The 26,755-nt window shown below is 45.2% G+C and overlaps 1 protein-coding gene across 1 annotated transcript in view; it reads right to left on the bottom strand.

The window, feature by feature from the left end:
- The window catches only part of PLEKHA2 (pleckstrin homology domain containing A2), a 94,273-nt gene that overhangs the window by 14,073 nt on the left and 53,445 nt on the right, over positions 1 to 26,755 (bottom strand). The window contains 5 exon segments of the mRNA XM_067470645.1: positions 1,551 to 1,614; positions 3,499 to 3,569; positions 6,623 to 6,691; positions 7,948 to 8,091; positions 20,253 to 20,360. Coding sequence (XP_067326746.1) covers positions 1,551 to 1,614; positions 3,499 to 3,569; positions 6,623 to 6,691; positions 7,948 to 8,091; positions 20,253 to 20,360 — 456 coding nt within the window.

The raw sequence follows: 26,755 nt of genomic DNA, 5'->3' as shown, positions 1-26,755 counted from the left end.
ATGAAACGGGGAAACGAAAGTGTTTTGAACGCAGGATCCCTTTTGCAGGCCTGGCCTCCTGAGACCCCGAACGAGCTGTTTTGCAAAAGCTCACCTCGTTCACCTCTTCTGCTTGAAAAACCAACAACCACGATTCCTGTTTGGCAGCGTTTTAACCGTCGAGAGCTAAATTTATTGCCTAGGAAAATAAATTTAAAAGCAAACACCTACATCTCAAAAAAGATGCCATATATACTGGCAACATATGTATGTATGTATATGTCTGTGGATATGTGTGTGTGTGTATGTATATGTGTGTGTATGTATATGTGTATAAATATAAATATACATATAAATGTAATGTTCTTTTGTGGGATTAACAGAACTCAAAAACCACTGGGGGAATTGACACCAAATTTGGACACAAGACACCTAACAACCCAATGTATGCCCTTCACTCAAAAAAATTGATTTTGTCATTTGGGAGTTGTAGTTGCTGGGATTTATAGTTCACCTACCATCAAAGAGCATTCTGAACTCCACCAGAGATGGAATTGAACCAAACATGGCACACAAGACTCCCATGACCAACAAAAAACACTAGAAGGGGTTGGTGGGCATTGACCTTGAGTTTGGGAGTTGTAGTACACCTACATCCAGAGAGCACTGTGGACTCAAACAGTGATGGATCTGGGCCAAACTTGGCACACATACCTAATATGCCAAAATTTGATTACTGAAAGGGAACTGGCTTTCCTTTGATTACTGGAGGGGAGATGTAGTTCACCTACTGTCCTTTGTGTCTGGGAGTTGTAGTTCAACTGTCCTTCCTTTCTGGGAGTTGTAGTTCACCCACAACCAGAAAAACTGTGATCTCCACCGATGGTGGACCTGGACTAAAGTTGGCACACGGAACCCCCATGACTAACACAACCTACTGGAGGGGTTAAAGTGGACTGACTCACCATAGTGGGAGTTATAGTTTATCCTATAGCCAGAGACCACACTGAACCCCACCGATGATGCATCTAGAGCAAACTTGCCCAATGTAACAAACGTTAAGTACTGATAAAGTTTCTTGGGGTTAATCTGGCATGATGGGAGTTGTAGTTCACCCACAACCTTATGCATTCTATAAAATTAAAAACTGACTTTTTAAAAATAACTTGGGGAACCGGGTTATTCATAGCCGCGTACCCAAGCTAGTAAATAATAATGAAGGTGGTAGTGGTGATGGTAGTGATGATGGGCGACTGCGAGCAAATCAAACTTTCTCATCCCTAATGGTTCCATTGCCAAAATATTCTTAATATACATATAGTTTGCTGGGTTTAGGGGCACAGGAGCCCCATGAAAGTGATAAACCACATACAAATTGCCTTTCTCAAATATCTCCAGGGATTTCTAGGACTTCCAGGACAACTCAATGGTCAACAGCCATTGGAAGATGGTCATAGAATCGCATAGGACATAAAGAGCTTCCTAAAGAGACTCTCTTTTAATTGAATCCGCAAAATGTGGAAGGAGGACAGAAGTTGGAAAGCAACAGTTCTAGAGTGTTGGTCTTTTACCTGGATATAGAAGGTCCTATAGCTTGTGGTGACTTCGAAGAGATTGTCCCGCATTAGGAGGTCTCTGGAAAAACAGGAAAAGAGACGTTGAGATGCAACCCAACAGACACACAATGGACATATTTATTATTCCTCTTCATTGTGATCTAATACAGTAGTTCTCAACCTTCCTAATGTTGCAACCCCCTTAATACAGTTCCCCAGGAAAGGCAGAAGCTGCACATCGCAAGTGCTGAACCTGGCTCACCACATAGAAGATGGCTTTGAAAGACAGCAGATCACAGGAGCTGGCTTCATAGACCTGTCAGCAGCCTATGATACTGTGAACCACTGCCTCCTCCTGAGAAAAATGTATAATATCACAACGGATTACCACCTCACCTGCCACATAGGAAAGCTGCTACAAAACAGGAGCTTTTTTGTTGAGTTCCAGGGCCAGAGAAGCAGATGGCGGAAACAGAAGAACGGCCTGCCTCAGGGGAGCGTGCTTGCTCCATCCATGTTCAACATCTACACAAATGACCAGCCACTGCCAGAAGGGACAGAGAGCTTCATCTATGCTGATGATCGTGCCATTACCGCTCAAGCAGGGAGCTTTGAGATGGTTGGACAGAAGCTCTCCAAAGCTCTGGGTGCTCTCACTGCCTATTACAGGGAAAACCAGCTGATCCCTAACCCATCCAAAACACAGACATGTGCTTTTCATCTCAAGAACAGACAAGCATCCCGAGCTCTGAGGATTATTACCTGGGAAGGAATCCCACTGGAGCATTGCAAAGCACCCAAATCCCTGGGAGTCACTCTGGACCGTGCTCTGACCTACAAGAAGCACTGCCTGAACATTAAGCAAAAAGTGGGCGCTAGAAACAATATCATACGAAAGCTGACTGGCACAACCTGGGGATCACAACCAGACACAGTGAAGACATCTGCCCTTGCGCTATGCTACTCTGCTGCTGAGTAGGCATGCCCAATGTGGAACACATTTCACCACGCTAAAACAGTAGGTGTGTCTCTTAATGAGACATGGCGCATTATCACGGGGTGTCTGCGCCCTACACCACTGGAGAAATTACATTGTTTAGCCGGTATCGCACCACTGGGAAGTAGCAGCCAATAGTGAAAGGACCAAGGCAGAGACATCTCCAGCTCATCCCCTGTTTGGGTATCAGCCAGCACGCCAACGACTTAAATCTAGAAATAGTTTTCTAAGATCTACAGAGACACTTGCTGGAACACCTCAGCAAGCGAGAGTCCAAAAGTGGCAGGCTCAAACCCAGCACCTCAATCCGTGGGTGATACCAAATGAGAGACTCCCCCCTGGGCACACAGAGGACTGGGCGACTTGGAAGGCGCTGAACAGACTGCGCTCTGGCACCACGAGATGCAGAGCCAACCTTCAGAAATGGGGCCACACAGTGGAGTCCATGACATGTGAGTGTGGAGAGGAGCAAACCACAAGCCACTTGCTGCAATGCACCCTGAGCCCTGCCACATGCACCAGGGAGGACCTCCTTGCGGCAACACCAGAGGCACTCCAAGGGGACAGATACTGCTCAAAGGACATCTAATCAACTACCAAGCTTGCAAACTTTGTGTTTTGTCTTTTAGAAATGTTATACAATTGTCTGGTTGATACTGACACGATAAATAAAAAATATAGTTCCTCATGTTGTGGTGACCCTCAACCGTAACATTGTTTTCGTTGCTACTTCACAACTCTAATTCTGTTACTGTTATGAATTGTGATGTAAGTATCTGAAATGCAGGATGTATTTTCATTCCGTTGACCAAATTTGGCACAAATACCCACCTTCAGCAAGATGGCTTCTACCTTCAGCAAGAGGAACCACACAAGCATAAAGGCTGGTGTCCCATCAGCCAAAACACTTTAGACACCAAGTGCCAACCACTAAGGGAAAGTCAAACCAGAAAAGGGAAGTCATACCCAGATTTGACAAGGCATTCGTGGACTTTCAGCACATCCTTGAGCAGGATCGTCCGCAACGGCTCCTTGTCCTGAGGAAAGGCAAAAGAGAAGCTGGTTGAGCAAAGGAAATTGAGAAGAAGAAGGTGAAGGGGAAGGAGAGGAGGAGGAGGATGTTGCACTCCAGGACGGGAAAAGTCCTCTGACTTTAAACATCACACCGTTGGATTGCAAACAATCCTTTTATTGAAGATAATTAAAAAGCAATAAGGTAAAAAACACTTTAAAGAAATAGGTAAATCCAATTAGGTAGGAAAATAAGCAGGAACAAAGTAGTCCAGGGTTATAGTCCAGCAAAGTCCATAAAAGCAAAGTCAAAAACTAGGTTCTTGTGGGTTTTTTCGGGCTATATGGCCATGTTCTAGAGGCATTTTCTCCTGACATTTCGCCTGCATCAATGGCAAGTATCCTCAGAGGTAGTGAGGTCTGTTGGAAAGTCAAAAACTTCCCAGATAATGTAAAAAATCAGGAAACATGAACCCAAGGAATGAATATAGAAGCATGAAATCCAAGAATCAAAACCATGAAACAAAGGCACTTAGAACATGAATTTCCCAAACAAAACTTCCATGGACAAGGACGAGAATGTGACTTGATTCCAAATGATGCTTCATCTGACTAATTATCCTGCACTTGGGACTTTTATCTCCTCAATAGCTAAGTCTCTAGCATTCAGAAATTGGTTTCATTTTAACTGAGAACTTCTTATCTTTTTCTCTCTGAGCCTGGCAGACCGCCGAAGCCACTGTTCGGCTCTCCTGTTTTGACTAATCTCCTTGCGTTCTATCTATTTGCTCGTTATCTATTTGCTCATTAATTTCTTCAGCTAGGCCAGGTGCCAAGCTGTTTTCATGTTCCCTATCATGGGAACTCTCTGGTAACAATTCAGAAAGCACACCATCATCCCCACACCCCTCACTGACATTCTCATGAGAAACTACACTTTGAACAGGGATCTCCTGGCCATTCTCTGCATCAAGATCATTGACCAAACACTTGCCATCTTGAAACTCATCTTGAAACTCATTGACATCACTCCCCACATCCAAAGCACCCTGATCCTGAAACACAATCACAGGTTGAGGTCCAACAGAGGAGGAGGAAGAAGAGGAGGAGGAGGGGAAATGGAGGGGAAGAAGAAGAGGAGGAGGAGGAAGAAGAAGAAGAAGAAGAAGAGGGGGAGGAAGAAGAAGAAGAAGAAGAAAAAGAGAAGTGGAGGAGAAGGAGGGGAAATGGAGGGGAAGAAGAAGAGGAGGAGGAGGACGACGACGACGAGAAGGAGGAGGAGGGAAATGGAAAGGAAGAAGAAGAAGAAGAAGAAGAAGAAGAAGAAGAAGAAGAAGAAGCGGTGGAGGAGGAGGAGGAAGAAAAAGAAGGAGAAGAGGAGGAGGAGGAGGAGGAGGAGGAGGGGAATTGAGGGGAAGAAGAAAAGGAGGTGGAGGAGGAGAAGGAGAAGGAGGAGGAGGAGGAGGAAGAGGAGGGAAATGGAAAGGAAGAAGAAGAAGGTGGAGGAGGATGAGGAGGAAGAAGAAGAAGAAGAGGAGGAGGAGGAGGGAAAGGGAAGAAGAAGAAGAAGATGAGGTGGAGGAGGACGAAGCAGAAGAAGAGGAGGAGAAGGAGGGGAAGAGGGGAAGAAGAAGAGGATGAGGAGGAGGAGAAGGAGGAGGCAGAGGAGGAAGAAGAGGAGGAGGAGGAAGAAGAAGAAGAAGAAGAAGAAGAAGAAGAAGAGGGGGAGGAAGAAGAAGAAGAAAAAGAGAAGTGGAGGAGAAGGAGGGGAAATGGAGGGGAAGAAGAAGAGGAGGAGGAGGAGGGAAATGGAAAGGAAGAAGAAGAAGAAGAAGAAGAAGAAGAAGTGGTGGAGGAGGAGGAAGAAGAAAAAGAAGAGGAGGAGGAGGAGGAGGAGGAGGAGGAGGGGAATTGAGGGGAAGAAGAAAAGGAGGTGGAGGAGGAGGAGGAGGAGGAGGAGGAGGAGGGAAATGGAAGGGAAGAAGAAGAAGGTGGAGGAGGATGAGGAGGAAGAAGAAGAAGAGGAGGAGGAGGAGGAGGAGGGAAAGGGAAGAAGAAGAAGATGATGAGGTGGAGGAGGACGAAGCAGAAGAAGAGGAGGAGAAGGAGGGGAAGAGGGGAAGAAGAAGAGGAGGAGGAGGAGGAGAAGGAGGAGGCGGAGGAGGAAAAAGAGGAGGAGGAGTAAGAAGAGGAGGAGGAGGAGGGGAATTGAGGGGAAGAAGAAGAGGAGGAGGAGGAGGAGAAAGCGGAGGAGGAAGAAAAAGAGGAGGAGGAGAAGGAGGAAGAAGAGGTGGAGGAGGAGGAGGAAGAAGAAGACAAGGAGGAGGGAAATGGACGGGAAGAAGAAGAAGAAGAGGAGGAAGAAGAAGAAGTGGAGGAGAAAGAAGAAGAAGAGGAGGAGGAGGAGGGGAATTGAGGGGAAGAAGAAGAGGAGGAGGAGGAGAAGGAGGAGGCGGAGGAGGAAGAAGAGGAGGAGGAGGAGAAGGAGGAAGATCAGGAGGAGGAGGAGGAGAAGGGAAATGGAAGGGAAGAAGAAGAAGAAGAGGAGGAGGAGGAGAAGAAGGAAGAAGAAGAAGAGGAGGAGGAGGAGGAGCAGGAGCAGAAGCAGGAGCAGGAGGAGTTTTTATTGTTGTTGTTGTTTTGGAGCACAATACTCCTGATCCTACGATTGTGGGGAAAAAAAACAATCATGGATGTAGATGTTGCAATCCTAGGCAACAGCCGAATTGAGGAGAAGCAACTGGAAAAGCTGACAAGATACAAGGATTTAAAGATGGAACTGCAAAGCAACCCAAATGTAAAAGGTGAAGTTGAACCTATTGGAAGACTGCAATGCCGCCTTTCATCACTGGGTGTCAGGCTGCTCCTCCAAGGAAAAGATGAAACCTGCGGATTGCCTAGTTTTTACTGGAAATGACAGTCTGAACCCTGTATCCACAGGGGATACATTCACGGAAAGAGGAATCCATGAATTATAGCAAACCTACCTTAATGGAAAGTGAGGCTTTAGCTGCAAGGGGATGGGATGCTCACTAGTCATAGGATAAATCCTACAGCAAATCGTGCCTTGACTACCTACCTGTTCACACTTGTAGTAACTGATGGAAAAATCATCCAGAGTGAAAAAACGTCGTTTCCAGCTCTTTCTCTGAAAGGCAGGGGAAAAAAAATATATATTGTAAGACTCACATCCTTTCCAGCTCCTTTGCTGCTGTCTCAAACAGATTCAGATAGATAGATATAAAAATGTAATGATCTTTTTCCATCTACGACAAGCGAGGCAACGGGCACCCTCCCTGTCTGACGAGACTCTGGCAACGGTCACCCATGCCACGGTCACGTCTAGGCTGGACCATTGCAACGCCCTGTATGTGGGCCTTCCGATGTCTACGACCTGAAAGCTCCATATTATTCAGAACGCGGCAGCCAGTCTACTCACAAGAATGCCCATGAAATGCCATAGAACACCTTCAGTGCTGCAACATTGACATTGGCTTCCAACTGAGTCCTGTGGCCTGTCTAAGATGCTAGTTCTGACCTTTAAAACTCTTTACGGCCAGGGTCCATCGTACCTTAGGGACTACCTCTCCTTCTCCCATCATCAGCCAGCACGTCAACGACTTAAATCAAGAAATAGATTTCTTAGATCTACAGAGACACTGGCTGGAACACCTGAGCAAGCGAGAGTTCAAAAGTGGCAGGCTCAAACCCAGAACCTCAATCCGTGGGTGATACCAGATGAGAGACTCCCCCCTGGGCACACAGAAAATGGGGAGTCTTGGAAGGCGCTAAACAGACTGCGCTCTGGCACCACGAGATGCAGAGCCAACCTCAAGAAATGGGGCCACAAAGTGGAATAATCCTCGACATGTGAGTGCCACATGCACAAGGGAGGACCTTCTTGCGGCAACACCAGAGGCACTCCAAGGGGACAGAGACTGCTCAAAGGACATTTAATCAACTACCAAGTTTGCAAAATTTGTGGGTTTTTTTATCTGTTTGTTTGTTTTGTTCAGTTAGAAATGTAATACAATGTTCTGGTTGTGGATGACACGATAAATAAATAAAGTAAAGAGAGTAAAATAATAAATGTAATAAAAATGATACTAATAACAGAGTAAAATAATAAATAACCTTGACTCGAGTATAAACCGAGGGGAGATTTTTCAGCCTAAAAAAGGGGCTGAAAAACTAGGCTTATACTCGAGGATATACAATATATATATATAGAGAGAGAGAGAAAGAGTGAGTTTCCATGCTTTTGACCATTTTAGTCGCCCTCTTCCGCTTGCCAATATCTATTTTAAAATGTGGTGCCTGCTAAGGTTTGACCGCAAAAGAATAGAGGACTCCATGACCTCCTTTAATCGAGATAGTCTACTCCTTTCTATGGTGGGCACCTACCACGTTCCCTTGTTTGACACAGAAGCCACTCTTGAGGACTGGGGGCCCAAGAGGTGTTTTGGTGCTGGGGATGTAACTCTGGGACCGTCTCAACAGCGGGTGGACCACGGCGGGTTCGTTGCCTTCTGAGCCTTCCCCTCCATTCTGGAGACAAGAGAGAGAACTGGTCATGGCCATCCCAAAACAAAGGTCACCATGAGATACATCAGGAAAGAAATGCAAAGCGAGTCCTAGGTCAGGCATGCGCAACACTTCGGCCATCCAGGAGTTTTGGACTTCAACTCCCACAATTCCTAACAGCCGGAAGGCACAAACACTCTCCATCCATCTGCCACTGGCCTGGCCTGCTTGTCAAATTTCAAAACACAATGAGTCAAAAAGTTTTCCCATGCCTGATACACACACACACACACACATTACATACAATACAATACAATACAATACAATACAATACAATACAATACAATACAATACAATACAATACAATACAAAACAATCCAATCTATCTATCTATCTACTTATCTATCTATCTATCTATCTATCTGGCTTGGGTAACGACGGAAAAATTTGGTTCTAAACTCGTTTTGTTTTTAGGGGGCCCTTGCGTTTCGTTTTTTTAAATAATTCCGAAATTTCCCTTTTAAAAATTTCGAAATTTCCGAAATTTCGTAAAATTTCGAATCGATTCGTTAATGGCGGACGCGATTGCGCAATATACTAAAAAAACCTCCAAATGGGACAGGGGGAACTTCTGAAGCTTCCCTCTCCCTCTGTTGTTGACTGTTGGTGTGATAAAACAAACAACAACTATAAAACTTGCACCAGACATGCGAAAATAATTACGAAATAATTACGGAATAAATTGAAAAAATTGTTTCGAATCTAATTTACTCCTCACACTATTCCTGCATGGCTCAATATTGGATCGTAAGCTAATTTAAATACGAATTAATAACGAATTACGAAATTAACGAACGAAACCGGCCAACCCTACTATCTATCTATCTATCTATCTATCTATCTATCTATCTATTTATTATTTATTTATTTGCTTTATTTCTATACCGCATTTTTCAGCCTCAGGCGGCGACTCAATGCGGTCAATATCTATCTATCTATCTATCTATCTATCTATCTATCTATCTGTTCTGTTCGTTTTTAGTGGACGAATTGCCATCAAATTTGGCCACAAGACACCTACTAACCCAAGGAGTGACCATCACTCATTTGGGAGTTGCCGTTGCTGGGATTTATAGTTCACCTACAATCAAAGAGCATTCCGAACTCCATCAACGATGGAATTGAACCAGACTTGGCACACAGAACTCTCATATCCATCGGAAAATACAAGAACGGTTTGGTGGGCATTGACCTTGAGTTTTGGAGGAGCTGAGAGTGATGAGGACGGGGTGGAGGGCAGCTCATCATTGGATGATGAGTTGTAAGATAAATGTAGGCACTGGAATGATAGAACTTTGCAGTAGGCAAAGTGTTGGTTTCGTGCCTTGGGTCTTGTCGCTGCCGCTTTCCTGTTGGGCTTGGGTCCTGGATCTGCAGGTTGCTGTTTTGCTTTGTATACCAACCAGCTTGGATTCTCATAAGTGCGGATTTCCCCTCTCCTTGACTTCGGACTGCTTTTGACGACGACGCTGCCTTGTGAACTTTGGAACCTTTCAACTTCGGACTTGGATTTCTTGGACTTTGGACTTCATTTGGACGACGGCTCTTCTTCACGACTCTTTGTTGGATTGTTTTGCTGTGTGATTCTGGGGTGTTTTGGAAGAATTCCTGTTTAATTCGGTTTTTTTGCCAGGATAATCCGGATTATTGACTAAGTTTGTTTTTCAAGCTAGAAATTGCTACCACTTTTTAGTTTTGACCAGAGGCACTGAAGCAAGTGTCTCTGAGTCCTGTTTACTTTGCTTTAATAAACTATTGTTTTGGACATACTCCTGTGTCTAGCTCTTTAAGGCATCTGGGTTCTGACAAACTCAGATTTTGGAATCTAAGCAGGCTCAGCCTTGGTTCGGACTCAGATGGCAGATCGCTAATGACGAGGTGCCATAGGATATACAGGGTTAGTCAAAATGAATAGGCCAATAAGATATACAATTAATTTTCTTATTGGCCTATTCATTTTGACTAACCCTGTATTTCAGAGGAAGGAACTGGCAAAGCCACCTCTGAATATCCTTTGCCCAAGGAAACGCTATGAAGTTCTTGGGGTCACCATAAGCCAAACTGGCGACATAAAGGCACATACACACAGAGAAGAATTATGTTTTCTTGTGTACAACACGACAGGCATATCCCAAGCGTTTCTCCACCTCCATAGGAGCATAGTGTCTAGATCTAGGGAAGCAATGCCACTTTGGTTAGACCACACCTGGAATATTGTGTCCAATTCTGGGCACCACAATTCAAGAGAGATGTTGACAAGCTGGAATGTGTCCAGAGGAGGGCGACTCAAATGATCAAGGGTCTGGAGAACAAGCCCTATGAGGAGCGGTTTAAGGAGCTGGGCATGTTTAGCCTGAAGAAGAGAAGGCTGAGAGGAGATATGATGATGGCCATGTATGGGAGAGGAAGCCACAGGGGGGAGGAGGGAGCAAGCTTGTTTTCTGCTGCCCTGGAGACTAGGATGCAATGGAACAATGGCTTCAAACTACAAGAGAGGAGATTCCATCTGAACACGAGAAAGAACTTCCTGACTGTGAGAGCCATTCAGCAGTGGAACTCTCTGCCCCGGAGTGTGGTGGAGGCTCCTTCTTTGGAGGCTTTTAAACAGAGGCTGGATGGTCCTCTGTCAGGGGTGATTTGAATGCAATATTCCTGCTTCTTGGCAGAATGGGGTTGGACTGGATGGCCCAGGAGATCTCTTCCAACTCTTTGATTCTATGATTCTATGACTGACAGCCATTCAGCAGTGGAACTCTCTGCCCCAGCGTGTGGTGGAGGCTCCTTCTTTGGAAGCTTTTTAACAGAGGCTGGATGGCCATTTGTCAGGGGTGCTTTGAATGAATGCAATATTCCTGCTTCTTGGCAGAATGGGGTTGGACTGGATGGCCCATGAGGTCTCTTCCAACTCTTTGATTCTATGATTTTATGACTGTGACAGCCATTCAGCAGTGGAACTCTGTGCCCTGGAGTGTGGTGGAGGCTCCTTCTTTGGAAACTTTTAAACAGAGGCTGGATGGCCATCTGTCAGGGGTGATTTGTATGCAATATTCCTGCTTCTTGGCAGAATGGGGTTGGACTGGATGGTGGCCCAGGAGGTCTCTTCCAACTCTTTGATTCTATGATTCTATGACTGTGATCTGTTGGGGGTGCTTTGAATGCAATATTCCTGCTTCTTGGCAGAATGGGGATGGACTGGATGGCCCACCAGGTCTCGTCCAAGTCTAGGATTCTATGTGAGAGCTGTTCAGCAGTGGAACTCTCTGCCCTGGAGTGTGGTGGAGGCTCCTTCTTTGGAGGCTTTTCAACAGAGGCTGGGTGGCCATCTGTCAGGGGTGATTTGTATGCAATATTCCTGCTTCTTGGCAGAATGGGGTTGGACTGGATGGCCCAGGAGGTCTCTTCCAACTCTAGGATTCTATGATTCTATGATCCTTGCAGGGAAAACCTTGGATATAGGCCGTGTTCCTAAATCTTACTAAAGGTCGCGGAGACGGATTGGTGCCATGCTGTTTGTTCTAGGAGGACAAAGGGCAGCAGCTCCAAATGCCACCATTGAGAAGATGGATGGAGGGGGGGAAGTGCCACAAAGAATGGGGTTTCGTCCTCACAGTCCCCTAAATGAAACGTGTGGGACGAAAAAGCAATCAAGTGGCAGGAAAAAACACGAGTCCTTTGCAACCTCCTCTTGGCTAAATAGACGCCGTACAAAGCCAGAACTGAACTGCAACAGAGCCAGCCCCAAAGGGATTGCTATTCAAGAGCGAAGGCGGAATTTGGCCTCCCGCATAAATTACATGGGCCAATGCCCCCTGATTGCTTTTTCATCATTAACGCTCCCTGCTGACAAAAGAGGCAAGCACAAGGGCTCCTTGTGTGTCCCCGAAGGATGGGAGCCCCAACCCCCTCAAAACTAGCTTCCATTTGAGGTTGGGGGCAAAGCAAAGAGCCAGAAAGAGAAGGGGTGGACTACTCCGCAAGCCAGAAAAATATGGCACAGCACTCCTTTTCCGAAGTTTATCAGAAAGAGAAAATCGTGCCATTTCCAAAGAAGGGTTGGAAAAGTATAAGAGGCAAACATTTCCATTAGGACAGGGTTTCTCAACCTTCTTAATGCTGCAACCCCTTAATAGTTCCTCATGTTGTGTTGACCCTCAACCATAACATTACTGTTGTTGCTACTTCATAACTGGAATTTTGCTACTGTTCTGAATCGTAATGCAGAGGCTGGATGGCCATCTGTCAGGGGTGATTTGAATGCAATATCCCTGCTTCTTGGCAGAATGGGGTTGGACTGGATGGCCCATGAGGTCTCTTCCAACTCTTTGATTCTATGATTCTAATGTAAATATTTATTATTTATTATTATTCATTTATGGCATTTATACGCCGCCTTTCTCACCCCAAAGGAGACTCAAGAGTGGCTTACAAGATATTGTAAGATATTGGCACACAGTTCTCCCATGACCAACAGAAGAGTTTGGTGAGCAGTGTCCTTTGGTTTTGGAGTTGTAGTTCATCTACATCCAGAGACCACTGTGGACACAAACAATGATGGATCTGGACCAAACTCTACATGAATACTCAATATGTCCCAATGTGAACACTGGTAGAGTTTGGGGGAAATAGAATATTGACATTTGGGAGTTGTAGTTGCTGGGATTTATAGTTCACCTACAATCACAGAGCATTCTGAACCCTACCAAAAATGGAATTGAACCAAACTTGGCACACAGTTCTCCCATGACCAACAGAAAATACTGGAAGAGTTTGGTGGGCAGTGTCCTTTGGTTTCGGAGTTGTAGTTCATCTACATCCAGAGACCACTATGGACACAAACAATGATGGATCTAGACCAAACTTGTTACAAATACTCCATATGCCCAAATATGACCACAGATGGAGTTTGGGGAAAATAGACCTTGACATTTGGGAGTTGTAGTTACTGGGAATTATAGTTCACTGACAATCATAAGAGTTGTAGTTTATGTACATCCAGAGAGCACTGTGGACACAAACAATGATGGATCTGGACCAAACTCTACACGACTACTCAATATGCCCAAATGTGAACACTGGTGGAGTTTGGGGGAAATAGAATCTTGACATTTGGGAGTTGTAGTTGCTGGGATTTATAGTTCACCTACAATCACAGAGCATTCTGAACCCTACCAAAAATGGAATTGAACCAAACTTGGCACACAGTTCTCCCATGACTAACAGAAAATACTGGAAGGGTTTGGTGGGCAGTGTCCTTTGGTTTTGGTTTTGGAGTTGTAGTTCATCTACATCCAGAGACCACTATGGACACAAACAATGATGGATCTAGACCAAACTTGTTGCAAATACTCCATATGCCCAAATATGACCACAGATGGAGTTTGGGGAAAATAGACCTTGACATTTGGGAGTTGTAGTTACTGGGAATTATAGTTCACTGACAATCAAAGAGTTGTAGTTTATGTACATCCAGAGAGCACTGTGGACACAAACAATGATGGATCTGGACCAAACTCTACACGACTACTCATTATGTCCCAATGTGAACACTGGTGGAGTTTGGGGGAAATAGAATATTGACATTTGGGAGTTGTAGTTTGTGGGGATTTATAGTTCACCTACAATCACAGAGCATTCTGAACCCTACCAAAAATGGAATTAAACCAAACTTGGCACACAGTTCTCCCATGACCAACAGAAAATACTAGAAGCATTTGGTGGGCAGTGTCCTTTGGTTTTGGAGTTGTAGTTCATCTACATCCAGAGACCACTGTGGACACAATGATGGATCTGGACCAAACTTGGCATGAATCCTCAATTTGCCCAAATGTGAACACTGGTGGAGTTTGGGGGAAATAGAATCTTGACCTTTGGGAGTTGTAGTTGCTGGGATTTGTCAGAGTGAGACCCTGGGGGCTATGCGCAGTGAAATTGAGGTTACCAGATCACACAGATGCAAAACGGGACTCACTGCAGTTTTCAGTTTCAAAAATAACAAAGCTTACTTAGCACATCTCAAGACAGGTCTACTTCCAAGCGGGCTACATCATGAAGACTACAAAGCACAGCACACAACAGTTTCCAGAACATCTGCTTATCTCATTTCTCTCTGGCTCGATCCTCCCTTTTTCTTCCCAGGCAGGAAAATTTGTTATCTAACTTCTATCAAGGTCTTTACTCTCTCTTCCTCTAGCAATAACAATTCTAGCATACAATTGAACATAACTGAATCCATTTTGAATACATATGAACACCATTGTTAAATATATTGAAGCACATTGAAAAACATACATGCATACTTTCAATAATCCTGACAGGATTTATAGTTCACCTACAATCACAGAGCATTGTAAACCCCACCAACAATAGAACTGGGCGATTTACTTAGGCGATCCTAAGTAAATCCTAAGTAAACCTCCCACACAGAACCCCCCGTGTGGTCCACAGCAACGCATGGCAGGGGACAGCTAGTTTTAAATAAACCTACAAAGACAACTGCTGGTGTGTTCTTTGGTGTCTTAAGCAAGGTGGTTCTACTCTGAGGTGCGACAGGTGAAAGAGAGAAACGTGCCAAGAAGAAGGCACGTCAAGCCAAACCGGAACCACCTTCCACCTGGAAACCAATGCCCTCACTGTGGGAGAAGATGCGGGTCAAGAAGAGGGCTCCATAGTCACCTACGGACCCACCCTGGAGGATTATGCTACTCAGACAACGAGGGATCGCCTAAGTAAATAAATAAGTAAGTAAGTGTGAAAATGAAATATCACCATAGAATCATAGAATCACAGAATCAAAGGGTTGGAAGAGACCTCCTGGGCCATCCAGTCCAACCCCATTCTGCCAAGAAGCAGGAATATTGCATTCAAATCACCCCTGACAGATGGCCATCCAGCCCCTGTTTAAAAGCTTCCAAAGAAGGAGCCTCCACCACACTCCGGGGCAGAGAGTTCCACTGCTGAACGGCTCTCACAGTCAGGAAGTTCTTCCTCGTGTTCAGATGGAACCTCCTCTCTTGTAGTTTGAAGCCACTGTTCCCTTGCGTCCTAGTCTCCAAGGAAGCAGAAAACAAGCTTGCTCCCTCCTCCTCCCTGTGGCTTCCTCTCACATATTTATACATGGCTATCATATCTCCTCTCAGCCTTCTCTTCTTCAGGCTAAACATGCCCAGCTCCTTAAGCCACTCCTCATAGGGCTTGTTCTCCAGACCTTTTATCATTTTAGTCGCCCTCCTCTGGACACATTCCAGCTTGTCAATCTCTCTCTTCAGTTGTGGTGCCCAGAATTGGACACAATATTCCACGTGTGGTCTAACCAAAGCGGAATAGAGGGATAACATTACTTCCTTAGATCTAGACACTATGCTCCTCTTGATGCAGGCCAACATCCCATTGGCTTTTTTTGCCGCCACATCACATTCCTGGCTCATGTTTAACTTGTTGTCCATGAGGACTCCAAGATCTTTTTCACACGTACTGCTCTCAAGCCAGGCATTGTCCCCCATTCTGTATCTTTGCATTTCGTTTTTTCTGCCAAAGTGGAGTATCTTGCATTTGTCACTGTTGAACTTCATTTTGTTAGTTTTGGCCCTTCATCTCTCTCATCTGTCAAGATCGTTTTGAATCCTGCTCCTGTCCTCTGGAGTCTTGGCTCTCCCTCCCAATTTGGTCCCATCTGCAAACTTTATGATCCTGCCTTCTAACCCTTCATCTAAGTCATTAGTGAAGATCCTGAACAGGACCGGGCCCAGGACGGAACCCTGCTTGTGGCACTCCACTCGTCACTTCTTTCCAGAATGAAGAGGAACCATTGGTGAGCACCCTCTGGGTTCGTCCATTTAACCAATTACAGATCCAGTAAAGAAATTGCTATGAGTGGAGGAAGCTGACCATACAGAGCCTAGAGATTTCGAGAGAGAACGTTTCTAAACAAATCTGTGACTAAACCAGTCCGCAAAAGCTGAAACATAAATCCGGAGAGGTCACTGCATTCTGCGGCCAAACTCTGGAATGCTTCCCAACTTTCCTTAGCATGAGGCTAAACTGGATTAACCTGGTTTACTCCCTCAATAAGCATCAGAAGTCCCTGGACATCGCGAAGAAAGCCAGTATTGATTTGGGATTTGGCGGTCAGAATGGGCCACTGATCCCATGTTTTGGGGCCGAGTCGTTGGTGGTTTCTCCTCTCCAAGGAATGACCCTCGACTCATCCAAGATCATATCAAAATCCATCATTTGGGCTCCCAAACCTGGCCTTGACCTATATGTGAGACGTAGACATGAATATATATACACGAGGTAGGCTTATACGTGAATATATTGCCAACCAGATTGCTAGCTGCTAATTGCTTATACAGCAAGAGAAATCCTGCCTTCGTTTCATCATCGCAGCTGCCAAGTGCTTTATGGGAGTTGATTGTAATTAAGGTTTTGCATTTAATTAAATGGCGTGGCCGTATCCAACACCCGGTCTGTGATGGCACACCAGGAACATCTATTAAGAAACCTAAATGTGTCTGGCTATTTTCCCAGTGACCATCGGTATGCCCTAATTACTATTATTTCCCCAAAATAAAACTCTATAAACAAGATTAAGTTTAACAATAGTTTACTAGATAATCAAGGTGAATTACAACAATGTACAAAGGTGTGAATCTGAGGTAAAAAACAACTATAATTTCTATGAGGTAAATACTCTATAAACTCTGGGGTATGTACTATCTAAACTATCTATCTATAACTATCTATCTATAGGGCAAATACAAACTATCTATCTATAAACTCTAAGGCAAATACTATCTATTCTATCTATAAGGCATTTACAAACTATCTATCTATAAACTCTAAGGCAAATACTATCTATTCTATCTATAAGGCATTTACAAACTATCTATCTATAAACTCTAAGGCAAATACGGCTATAACTATTCTATGTATATGTACTATCTAATCTATCTATAAGGCAAATCTAACTATTCTATCTATGACTATCTATCTATAAGCTTTGGCAAATACGTGATTAGGATGGCCTGTTCAAATTGCTAGGCCAGACCAGACACTATCTGGCAACTATCTATAAGCTAAGACTAACAAAGAATGGGAAACAAAGTTCTATAACCAGCCCATTCTGGCTCTGGGTCAGAATGGGCTGCACCAACCGAACTCGGCCTCTAGGGGGAACCTAAGCTCTCCCCTAAACTTGGTAAAATGGAACAGTCCAACTGAGAAATAAACAGGCCAAGACATCACACTCCCCGCTCAAATTTGGAACAAATTTGCATATACAAACTATAACAAATCACTTTATACAATTAAATACAACAAACTTTAAACTTTTAATAAACAACCTCTATTTATTTTATTTACTACATGTACATACCACCCCTCTCAGTCCACAGGCAACTCGGAGCAGTTTACAATCAATATCAAAGGCATAAAATGCAATTTAAAAACAATCAATCTGTCTATATAAATAAAAAACGTAATGTTTGTTTGTGGGATTAACAGAACTCAAAAACCACTGGAGGAATTGACACCAAATTTGGACACAAGACACCTAACAACCCAATGTATGTCCTTCACTCAGAAAAATTGATTTTGTCATTTGGGAGTTGTAGTTGCTGGAATTTATAGTTCACCTACAATCAAAGGGCATCCTGAACTCCACCAATGATGGAATTGAACCAAACTTGGCACACAGTTCTCCCATGACCAACAGAAAATACTGGAAGTTTTTGGTGGGCAGTGTCCTTTGGTTTTGGAGTTGTAGTTCACCTACATCCAGAGAGCACAGCATGATGGATCTAGACCAAACTCCACATGAATACTCAATATGCCCAAATGTGAACAATGGTGGAGTTTGGGGAAAATAGAATCTTGACATTTGAGAGTTGTAGTTGCTGGGATTCGTAGTTCACCTACAATCAAAGAGCATTCTGAACCCCACCAACTATGGAATTGAACCAAACTTGGCACACAGTTCTCCCATGATCAACAGAAAATACTAGAAGGATTTGGTGGACATTGACCTTGTGTTTTGGAGTTGTAATTCACCTACATCCAGAAAGCACTGTGGACTCAAACAATGATGGACCTGGACCAAACTTGGCACGAATCCTCAATTTGCCCAAATGTAAACACTGGTGGAGTTTGGGGAAAATAGACCCTGACATTTGGGAGTTGTAGTTGCTGGGATTTATAGTTCACCTACAATCAAAGAGCATGCTGAACCCCACCAATGACAGAATTGGGGCAAACTTCCCACACAGAACCACCATATTTAAGGCCATCCAGTCCAACTCCCTTCACCAGGGCAAGAAAACGTAATCAAAGCCCTTCATATATATATATATATATATATATATATATATATATATATATATATATATGATTCACACATATATATAGTATCATCGATTTGAAAGGGACCCTTAAAGAAGGACAATGATATGTCGCATGTTCCAGGGTGCACAAACCAGACACTCTACACATCAACACTGACAAAGAAACAACAAGAAATACTGTTTACCCACAAGCACAAAGGAATTACATATATTAGAAATTATTACTTTATTTTCCAGATCACCAGACAGGGCCACAGCAACGCGTGGCAGGGGACAGCTAGTCTATATAAATAAAAATGTAATGTTCGTTTGTGGGATTAACATAACTCAACAACCATTTGGACAAATTGACACCAAATTTGGGCACAAGACACATACTAACACAAGGAGTGACCATCACTCATAAAAACACTGAAAAACACAGTGGAAGAGACTGAAAAAGCCAAAAAAACAAAAAAATACATTACAACGCATGCGCAAAACCACATATATACACATATACACAAATATATACACACATATATGCATATATAAAACACAAAACATATGCGCAGACTGGGCCACAGCAACACGTGGCAGGGGATGGCTAGTTTAAATATAAAACCAATATCAATAAAAACATATATCAATTTGAGTCTCCTTGTTAAAACCGTTATCCAATAACACTGTTGAGTCGTTCCGCTTTTCTCCATGTCTGTTATATTGTATTGCAAACGCTTGCTCAAAGAGCCACCTGCTTTTGAAATGTTAAAAGGGAAGAGGCCGATCTGATATCCCTAGGGAGGGCGTTCCATAGCCGAGGGGCCACCACTGAGAAGGTCCTGTCTCTCGTCCCCATCAACCGTAGTTGTGACAAAGGTGGGATCGAGAGCAGGGCCTCCCCAGACGATTTTAAAGTCCTGGAGGGTTCGTAAGGGGAGAAGCGTTTGGACAGGTAAGCTGGGTTGGAACTGTTTAGGGCTTTATAGGCTAAAGCCAGCACTTTGAATTGTGCTCGGTAGCAGACTGGCAGCCAGTGGAGCTGGCGCAACAGAGGGGTTGCGCCAGAGATTTTGACAAGCTGGAATGTGTCCAGAGGAGGGCGACTAAAATGATCAAGGGTCTGGAGAACAAGCCCTATGAGGAGCGGCTTAAGGAGCTGGGCATGTTTAGCCTGAAGAAGAGAAGGCTGAGAGGGGATATGATAGCCATATATAAATGTGTGAGAGGAAGCCACAGGAAGGAGGGAGCAAGCTTATTTCCTGCTTCCCTGGAGACTAGGACGCAATGGAGCAATGGCTTCAAACTACAAGAGAGGAGATTCCATCTGAACATGAGGAAGAACTTCCTGACTGTGAGAGCCATTCAGCAGTGGAACTCTCTGCCTTGGAGTGTGGTGGAGGCTCCTTTTTTGGAAGTTTTTAAACAGAGGTTGGATGGCCATCTGTCAGGGGTGCTTTGAATGCAATTTTCCTGCTTCTTGGCAGAATAGGGTTGGACTGGATGATGGCCCAGGAGGTCTCTCTCTCGGTCACCGCTGAAACCTGGGCTTCCAGGCTCAGCGATGAGTCCAGGATTACTCCCAAGCTGCGAACCTGCGCCTTCAGGGGGAGCGTGACCCCGTCCAGCACAGGCTGTCACCCTACTCTCCAATTCTTATTTTACCAAGAACAAACAGCAAAGACACACAGTACTACGTTCTAATCCAGAGAGCAAACCCAACATAAATGTCCAATTGGAGACATACTCTAAAGGCAGTAGAACGGACTATGACACACTTCAGGGCTTGCCATGCCATTTCCTTCTTACCTGGTTGACCGAGATGGGCGTCTGGACGACCACCCCGCCAATGATCTCAGTCTTGTAGGGTCGCTTCCCAACTTCTGTGGTCAAGGGTAAGCTTCCACCTTTTGGTACCTAAGAGGAAAAATAGGACATGGCATTTCTGGTCTGCATGATCAACTACCTGTTGGAATTCAACCCCACACTGCCCAAGTCTCAAGTCCTCAATGACGAGCATTTAATTACGAGAGGCGTTCATTAAAGGTTTTCCCTGACCCACTCCTATTTAGCACAGGATGCAGAAACTGCACATGTGTAATGATAGAAGTCAACATAGGTGACGTGCCAATTGACAACTCAGAACGGATAACAGTCTTGATGTGACAGGTGCTAAAGTGGAGTCAGGTTTGAGAATGGACCCAGTGGAAGACAGAGCAGTCCTCAAGTTCCTTTCCTTGAAAGGCCACACACCAAAGGAGACGTTCGATGAGATGAAAGAGGGTTATGGTGAGGATTCTCCATCAGATGATGGAGTCAAGAACTGGCATTGCCAATTCCAATGTGGTCAAACTTTGGTGCAAACAGCTCCCATTGCAGGGCAACCCAACTCTGCTATTGAGGAACACAACATTCAGTAAAAGGGAGGTCGCCATTTTGGAAAATCACTGCGTAAACATTGGCCACCTAGCCCAAAATGTCAAGATGAGTGTCGGGTCTGTGGAAAAAAATCACCCACGACTATCTTCACATGCATCAGGTATCCGCACGCTGGGTGCCCCGGCTGCTCACACCTTTCCAGAAGCAGGAACAAGTGGGATATGCTCAGGCTCTCTTATTTACTTTATTTAGTTGCTTCATTTTTATACCGCATTTTTCAGCCCTTAACAGGCGACTCAATGCGGTTTACAGTGCAATTAAAACATAAGTACAACAACAGGATCAACACATAGATCCACAACAGTTAACAATCAGACAGGACAAATCAACAACACAACATATATAACGCCTCAGTTGAAATCAGATCCGTTTTCATAGTCCTTGTGCCGTTCCTATGTTCCATTTACCGTCTTCCTTGATTGGTTGCATTGCTTAGCCGAACGCTTGTTCATAAAGCCAGGTCTTGACCTTTCTCCGAAACGTCAGCAACGAAGGTGCCTGTCTGATGTCTGCCGGTAGGGCATTCCATAGCCAAGGGGCCACCACTGAGAAGGCCCTGTCTCTCGTCCCCGCCAAACGCGCCTGTGACGCAGGCGGGATCGAGAGCAGGGCGCCTCCCAGACGATCTTAATGTTCTAGTCGGTTCATAGGTGGAAATGCGTTCGGAGAGGTAAGCAGAGCCAGAACCGTTTAGGGCTTTATAGGCTAAAGCCAGCACCTTGAATTGTGCCCGGTAGCGGATTGGCAGCCAGTGGAGCTGGCGCAACAGAGGAGTGGTGTGCTCCCTGAGTGCCGCCTCCCGTTAGCAACCTGGCTGCCGAGCGCTGGACCATCTGAAGCTTCCGGGCAGTCTTCAAGGACAACCCCACGTAGAGCGCGTTGCAGTAATCAATCCGGGATGTAACCAGAGCGTGGACTACCGTGGCCAAGTCAGACTTCCCAAGGTACGGGCGCAGCTGGCGCACAAGTTTGAGTTGTGCAAATGCTCCCCTGGACACCGCCGAAACCTGGGGTTCCAAGCTTAGCGAACAGTCCAGGATCATACCCAAGCTGCGAACCTTCGTCTTCAGGGGGAGTGTAACCCCGTCCAACACAGGCTGTAACCCTATACCCTGTTCAGCCTTACAACTGACCAGGAGTGCCTCTGTCTTATCTGGATTCAATTTCAATTTGTTCGCCCTCATCCGGTCCGATACAGCGGCCAAGCATCGGTTCAGGACCTGTGCCATGGAAGCCAGGAGGACTTTGTCAATAACAATAATAATAATAATTATTATTATTATTTATTTATTTATACCTGGCTAACATCTCCCCAAGGGACTCGGTGTGGCTTACATGAGGCCAAGCCCGCAGTACATCAATAACAAGAGCAATAACAAAAACAATCAATACAATACAATTAATAATAATAATAATAATAATAATAATAATAATCTTTATTTCTACCTTGCCACCATCTCCCCAATGGGGACTCGGAGCGGCTTACATGGGGCCAAGCCCGGACAACATAATACAGCAATTTTATTTGTCGTGTCAGAACAACCAGTCTAACAGAACAAAGCAAACAAACAGAAAAATACACAACTTGTGAGTTTGGTAGCTGGTTAAGTGTCCTTTGACCAGTATCTGGCCACTTGGAGTGCTTCCGGTGTTGCTGCAAGAAGGTCCTCCATTGTGCATCATGTGGCAGGGCTCAGGTTGCATTACAGCAGGTGGTCAGTGGTTTGCTCTTCTCCACACTCGCATGTCGAGGATTCTACTTTGTGGCCCCATTTCTGAAGATTGGCTCTGCATCTCGTGGTGCCAGAGCGCAGTCTGTTCAATGCCTTCCAAGTCGTCCAGTGTTCTGTGTGCCCAGGGGGGAGTCTCTCATTTGGTATCAGCCATTGGTTGAGGTGCTGGGATTGAGCCTGCCACTTTTGAACTCTCGCTTGCTGGGGTGTTCCAGCGAGGGTCTCTGTAGATCTTAGAAAACTATGTCTAGATTTAAGTCGTTGGCGTGCTGGCTGATACCCAAACAGGGGATGAGCTGGAGATGTCACTGCCTTGGTCCTTTCACTATTGGCTGCTACTTCCCGGCGGATGCCAGGTGGTGCAATACCAGCTAAGCAGTGTAATTTCTCCAGTGGTGTAGGGCGCAGACACCCCGCGCTAATGCGGTATGTCTCATTAAGAGCCACATCCACTGTTTTAGTGTGGTGAGATGTGTTCCACACTGGGCATGCGTACTCCGCAGCAGAGTAGCACAGCGCAAGGGCAGATGTCTTCACTGTATCTGGTTGTGATCCCCAGGTTGTGCCGGTCAGCTTTCGTATGATATTGTTTCTAGCGCCCACTTTTTGCTTGATGTTCAGGCAGTGCTTCTTGTAGGTAAGAGCACGGTCCAGAGTGGACTCCCAGGTATTTGGTGCGCTGCAATGCTCCAGTGGAATTCCTTCCCAGGTAATAAACCTCAGAGCTCAGGATGCTGTCTGTTCTTGAGATGAAAAGGTCTGTGTTTTGGATGGGTTAGGAATCAGCTGGTTTTCCCTGTAATAGGCAGTGAGAGCACCCAGAGCTTCGGAGGGCTTCTGTTCTACCATCTCAAAGCTCCCTGCTTGAGCGGTAATGGCACGATCATCAGCATTATCAAAATGACATTAAAAATAATAGTAAAATAATAATAATAAAATAAAAATCCAAAGGCCTGCATATGCCATCCTACAAGCTGCACGGAGTCCTTGGAGTTCTACTTGTGCAGGGTCTTTATCCTTCTCTGCCTCAGAAAACTACAACACCCACAATTCCATAGAACTGAGCCGTTGAGTTCACGTGGTGCCAAACTGCATTAATTCTACAGTGTAGACAAACCCGAAGTTGCAAACCTTTTTTTTTTTTGGCTTCTCTTTACTTGACATCAGCCATTCCTATCTGCCATCAGGTGGCAAAACCTGGGCGGATTTCCTTTTCTGTAGGCTGGGCAGGTAAAACTGGTTTTCTTCCTACGAGGCTCACACCCCACCTGGCCTAGATCCTGGCTCTCTGGTCTGGTCCAGCATTTTCAAGGCTCTTCACAAACTGCTGCACAATAATAGAATCATAGAATCATAGAATCAAAGAGTTGGAAGAGACCTCATGGGCCATCCAGTCCAACCCCATTCTGCCAAGAAGCAGGAATATTGCATTCAAATCACCCCTGACAAATGGCCATCCAGCCTCTGCTTAAAAGCTTCCAAAGAAGGAGCCTACACCACACTCCGGGGCAGAGAGTTCCACTGCTGAATGGCTCTCACAGTCAGGAAGTTCTTCCTCGTGTTCAGATGGAATCTCCTCTCTTGTAGTTTGAAGCCATTGTTCCGCGTCCTAGTTTCCAGGGAAGCAGAAAGGAAGCTTGCTGCTTCCTCCTTGTGTCTTCCTCTCCCATATTTATACATGGCTATCATATCTCCTCTCAGCCTTCTCTTCTTCAGGCTAAACATGCCCAGCTCCTTAAGCCGCTCCTCATAGGGCTTGTTCTCCAGACCTTTTATCATTTTAGTCGCCCTCCTCTGGACACATTCCAGCTTGTCAACATCTCTCTTGAACTGTGGTGCCCAGAATTGGACACAATATTCCAGATGTGGTCTAACCAAAGCAGAATAGAGGGGTAGCAGAGGTGACCCATGTCAGAGCCATTAAGAACTCCAGTATCTCTCTGCCAGAACTGGAAAATAGCAAGACATTGGAAGTTGTAGACTTAAGTCGAAGAGCAGGCATTGTCAGTAGACGCCTCCAAGGTCATGTGGCCAACATGACTGCATGGAGCGCCGTTACCTTCCCGCAGAAGCGGTACCTATTGATCTACTCACATTTGCATGTTTTCGAACTGCTAGGTTGGTAGAAGCTGAGGCTAACAGCTGGAGCTCACCCCCCGGATTTGAAACTTTTGGTCAGCAGCTCAATTGTTTAACCCACTGCACCACGGAGCTTGTGACCCATGTCAAAGCCATTAAGAGCTCCAGTATCTCTCTGCCAAAACTGGAAAATAGTAAGACATTGGAAGTTGTAGACTTAAGTCGAAGAGCAGGCATTGTCAGTAGACGCCTCCAAAGTCATGTGGCCAACATGACTGCATAGTGCGCCGTTACCTTCCTGCAGAAGCGGTACCTATTGATCTACTCACATTTGCACGTTTTCGAACTGCTAGGTTGGTAGAAGCTGAGGCTAACAGCTGGAGCTCACCCCCCAGATTTGAATCTTTTGGTCAGCAGCTCAATTGTTTAACCCACTGCACCACGGAGCTTGTGACCCACGTCAAAGCCATTAAGAGCTCCAGTATCTCTCTGCCAGAACTGGAAAATAGCAAGACATTGGAAGTTGCAGACTTAAGTCGAAGAGCAGGCATTGTCAGTAGACGCCTCCAAGGTCATGTGGCTAACATGACTGCATGGAGCGCCGTTACCTTCCCGCAGAAGCGGTACCTATTGATCTACTCACATTTGCATGTTTTCGAAATGCTAGGTTGGTAGAAGCTGAGGCTAACAGCTGGAGCTCACCCCCCGGATTTGAATCTTTTGGTCAGCAGCTCAATTGTTTAACCCACTGCACCACGGAGCTTGTGACCCATGTCAAAGCCATTAAGAGCTCCAGTATCTCTCTGCCAAAACTGGAAAATAGTAAGACATTGGAAGTTGTAGACATGTGGCCACATGACTGCATAGTGCGCCGTTACCTTCCTGCAGAAGTGGTACCTATTGATCTACTCACATTTGCACGTTTTCGAACTGCTAGGTTGGTAGAAGCTGAGGCTAACAGCTGGAGCTCACCCCCCAGATTTGAATCTTTTAGTCAACAGCTCAATTGTTTGACCCACTGCACCACGGAGCTTGTGACCCATGTCAAAGCCATTAAGAGCTCCAGTATCTCTCTGCCAAAACTGTAACATTGGAAGTTGTAGACTTAAGCTGAAGAGTCGGCATTGTCAGTAGACGCCTCCAAGGTCATGTGGCCAACATGACTGCATAGTGCGCCGTTACCTTCCCGCAGAAGCGGTACCTATTGATCTACTCACATTTGCATGTTTTCGAACTGCTAGGTTGGTAGAAGCTGAGGCTAACAGCTGGAGCTCACCCCCTGGATTTGAATCTTTTGGTCAGCAGCTCAATTGTTTAACCCACTGCACACGGAGCTTGTGACCCACGTCAAAGCCATTAAGAGCTCCAGTATCTCTCTGCCAAAACTGGAAAATAGTAAGACATCGGAAGTTGTAGACTTAAGTCGAAGAGCTGGCATTGTCAGCAGACGCCTCCAAGGTCATGTGGCCAACATGACTGCATAGTGCGCCGTTACCTTCCTGCAGAAGCGGGTACCTATTGATCTACTCACATTTGCATGTTTTCGAACTGCTAGGTTGGTAGAAGCTGAGGCTAACAGCTGGAGCTCACCCCCTGGATTTGAATCTTTCGGTCAGCAGCTCAATGTTTTAACCCACTGCACCACGGAGCTTGTTAGTTAGTGTGCCAAAGCTAGTGTCTTCCTGAGGAGTGTGAGGTAAACCTCTGTGTGAGAAAAGCCTTGTGTGAGAAAGCTCCCCCAACAGGGAACACAATCTGGAAGGATAGACATATTTGTGCAAGTGTGAAAGCAAGAGTGGATACAAAAGATTTAGGGGATGTATTGCATACCATGTGTCTGCTGTATAGCAAATGTATTGAAATGTTTTAAAACAAAATAACAAAACATTTAAATAATAATAATCCTGTATAAAGTGAAAAGTGGGACAAGGAAGGAAGGAAGGAAGGAAGGAAGGAAGGAAGGAAGGAAGGAAGGAAGGAAGGAGGGAGGGAGGGAGGGAGGGAGGGAGGGAGGGAGGGAAGGAGGGAGGGAAGGAAGGAAGGAAGGAAGGAAGGAAGGAG

Source organism: Anolis sagrei, chromosome 7, assembly GCF_037176765.1.
Source record: "Anolis sagrei isolate rAnoSag1 chromosome 7, rAnoSag1.mat, whole genome shotgun sequence".
NCBI lineage: Eukaryota > Metazoa > Chordata > Lepidosauria > Squamata > Dactyloidae > Anolis > Anolis sagrei.
This window is presented reverse-complemented; position numbering and strand designations above follow the sequence as displayed.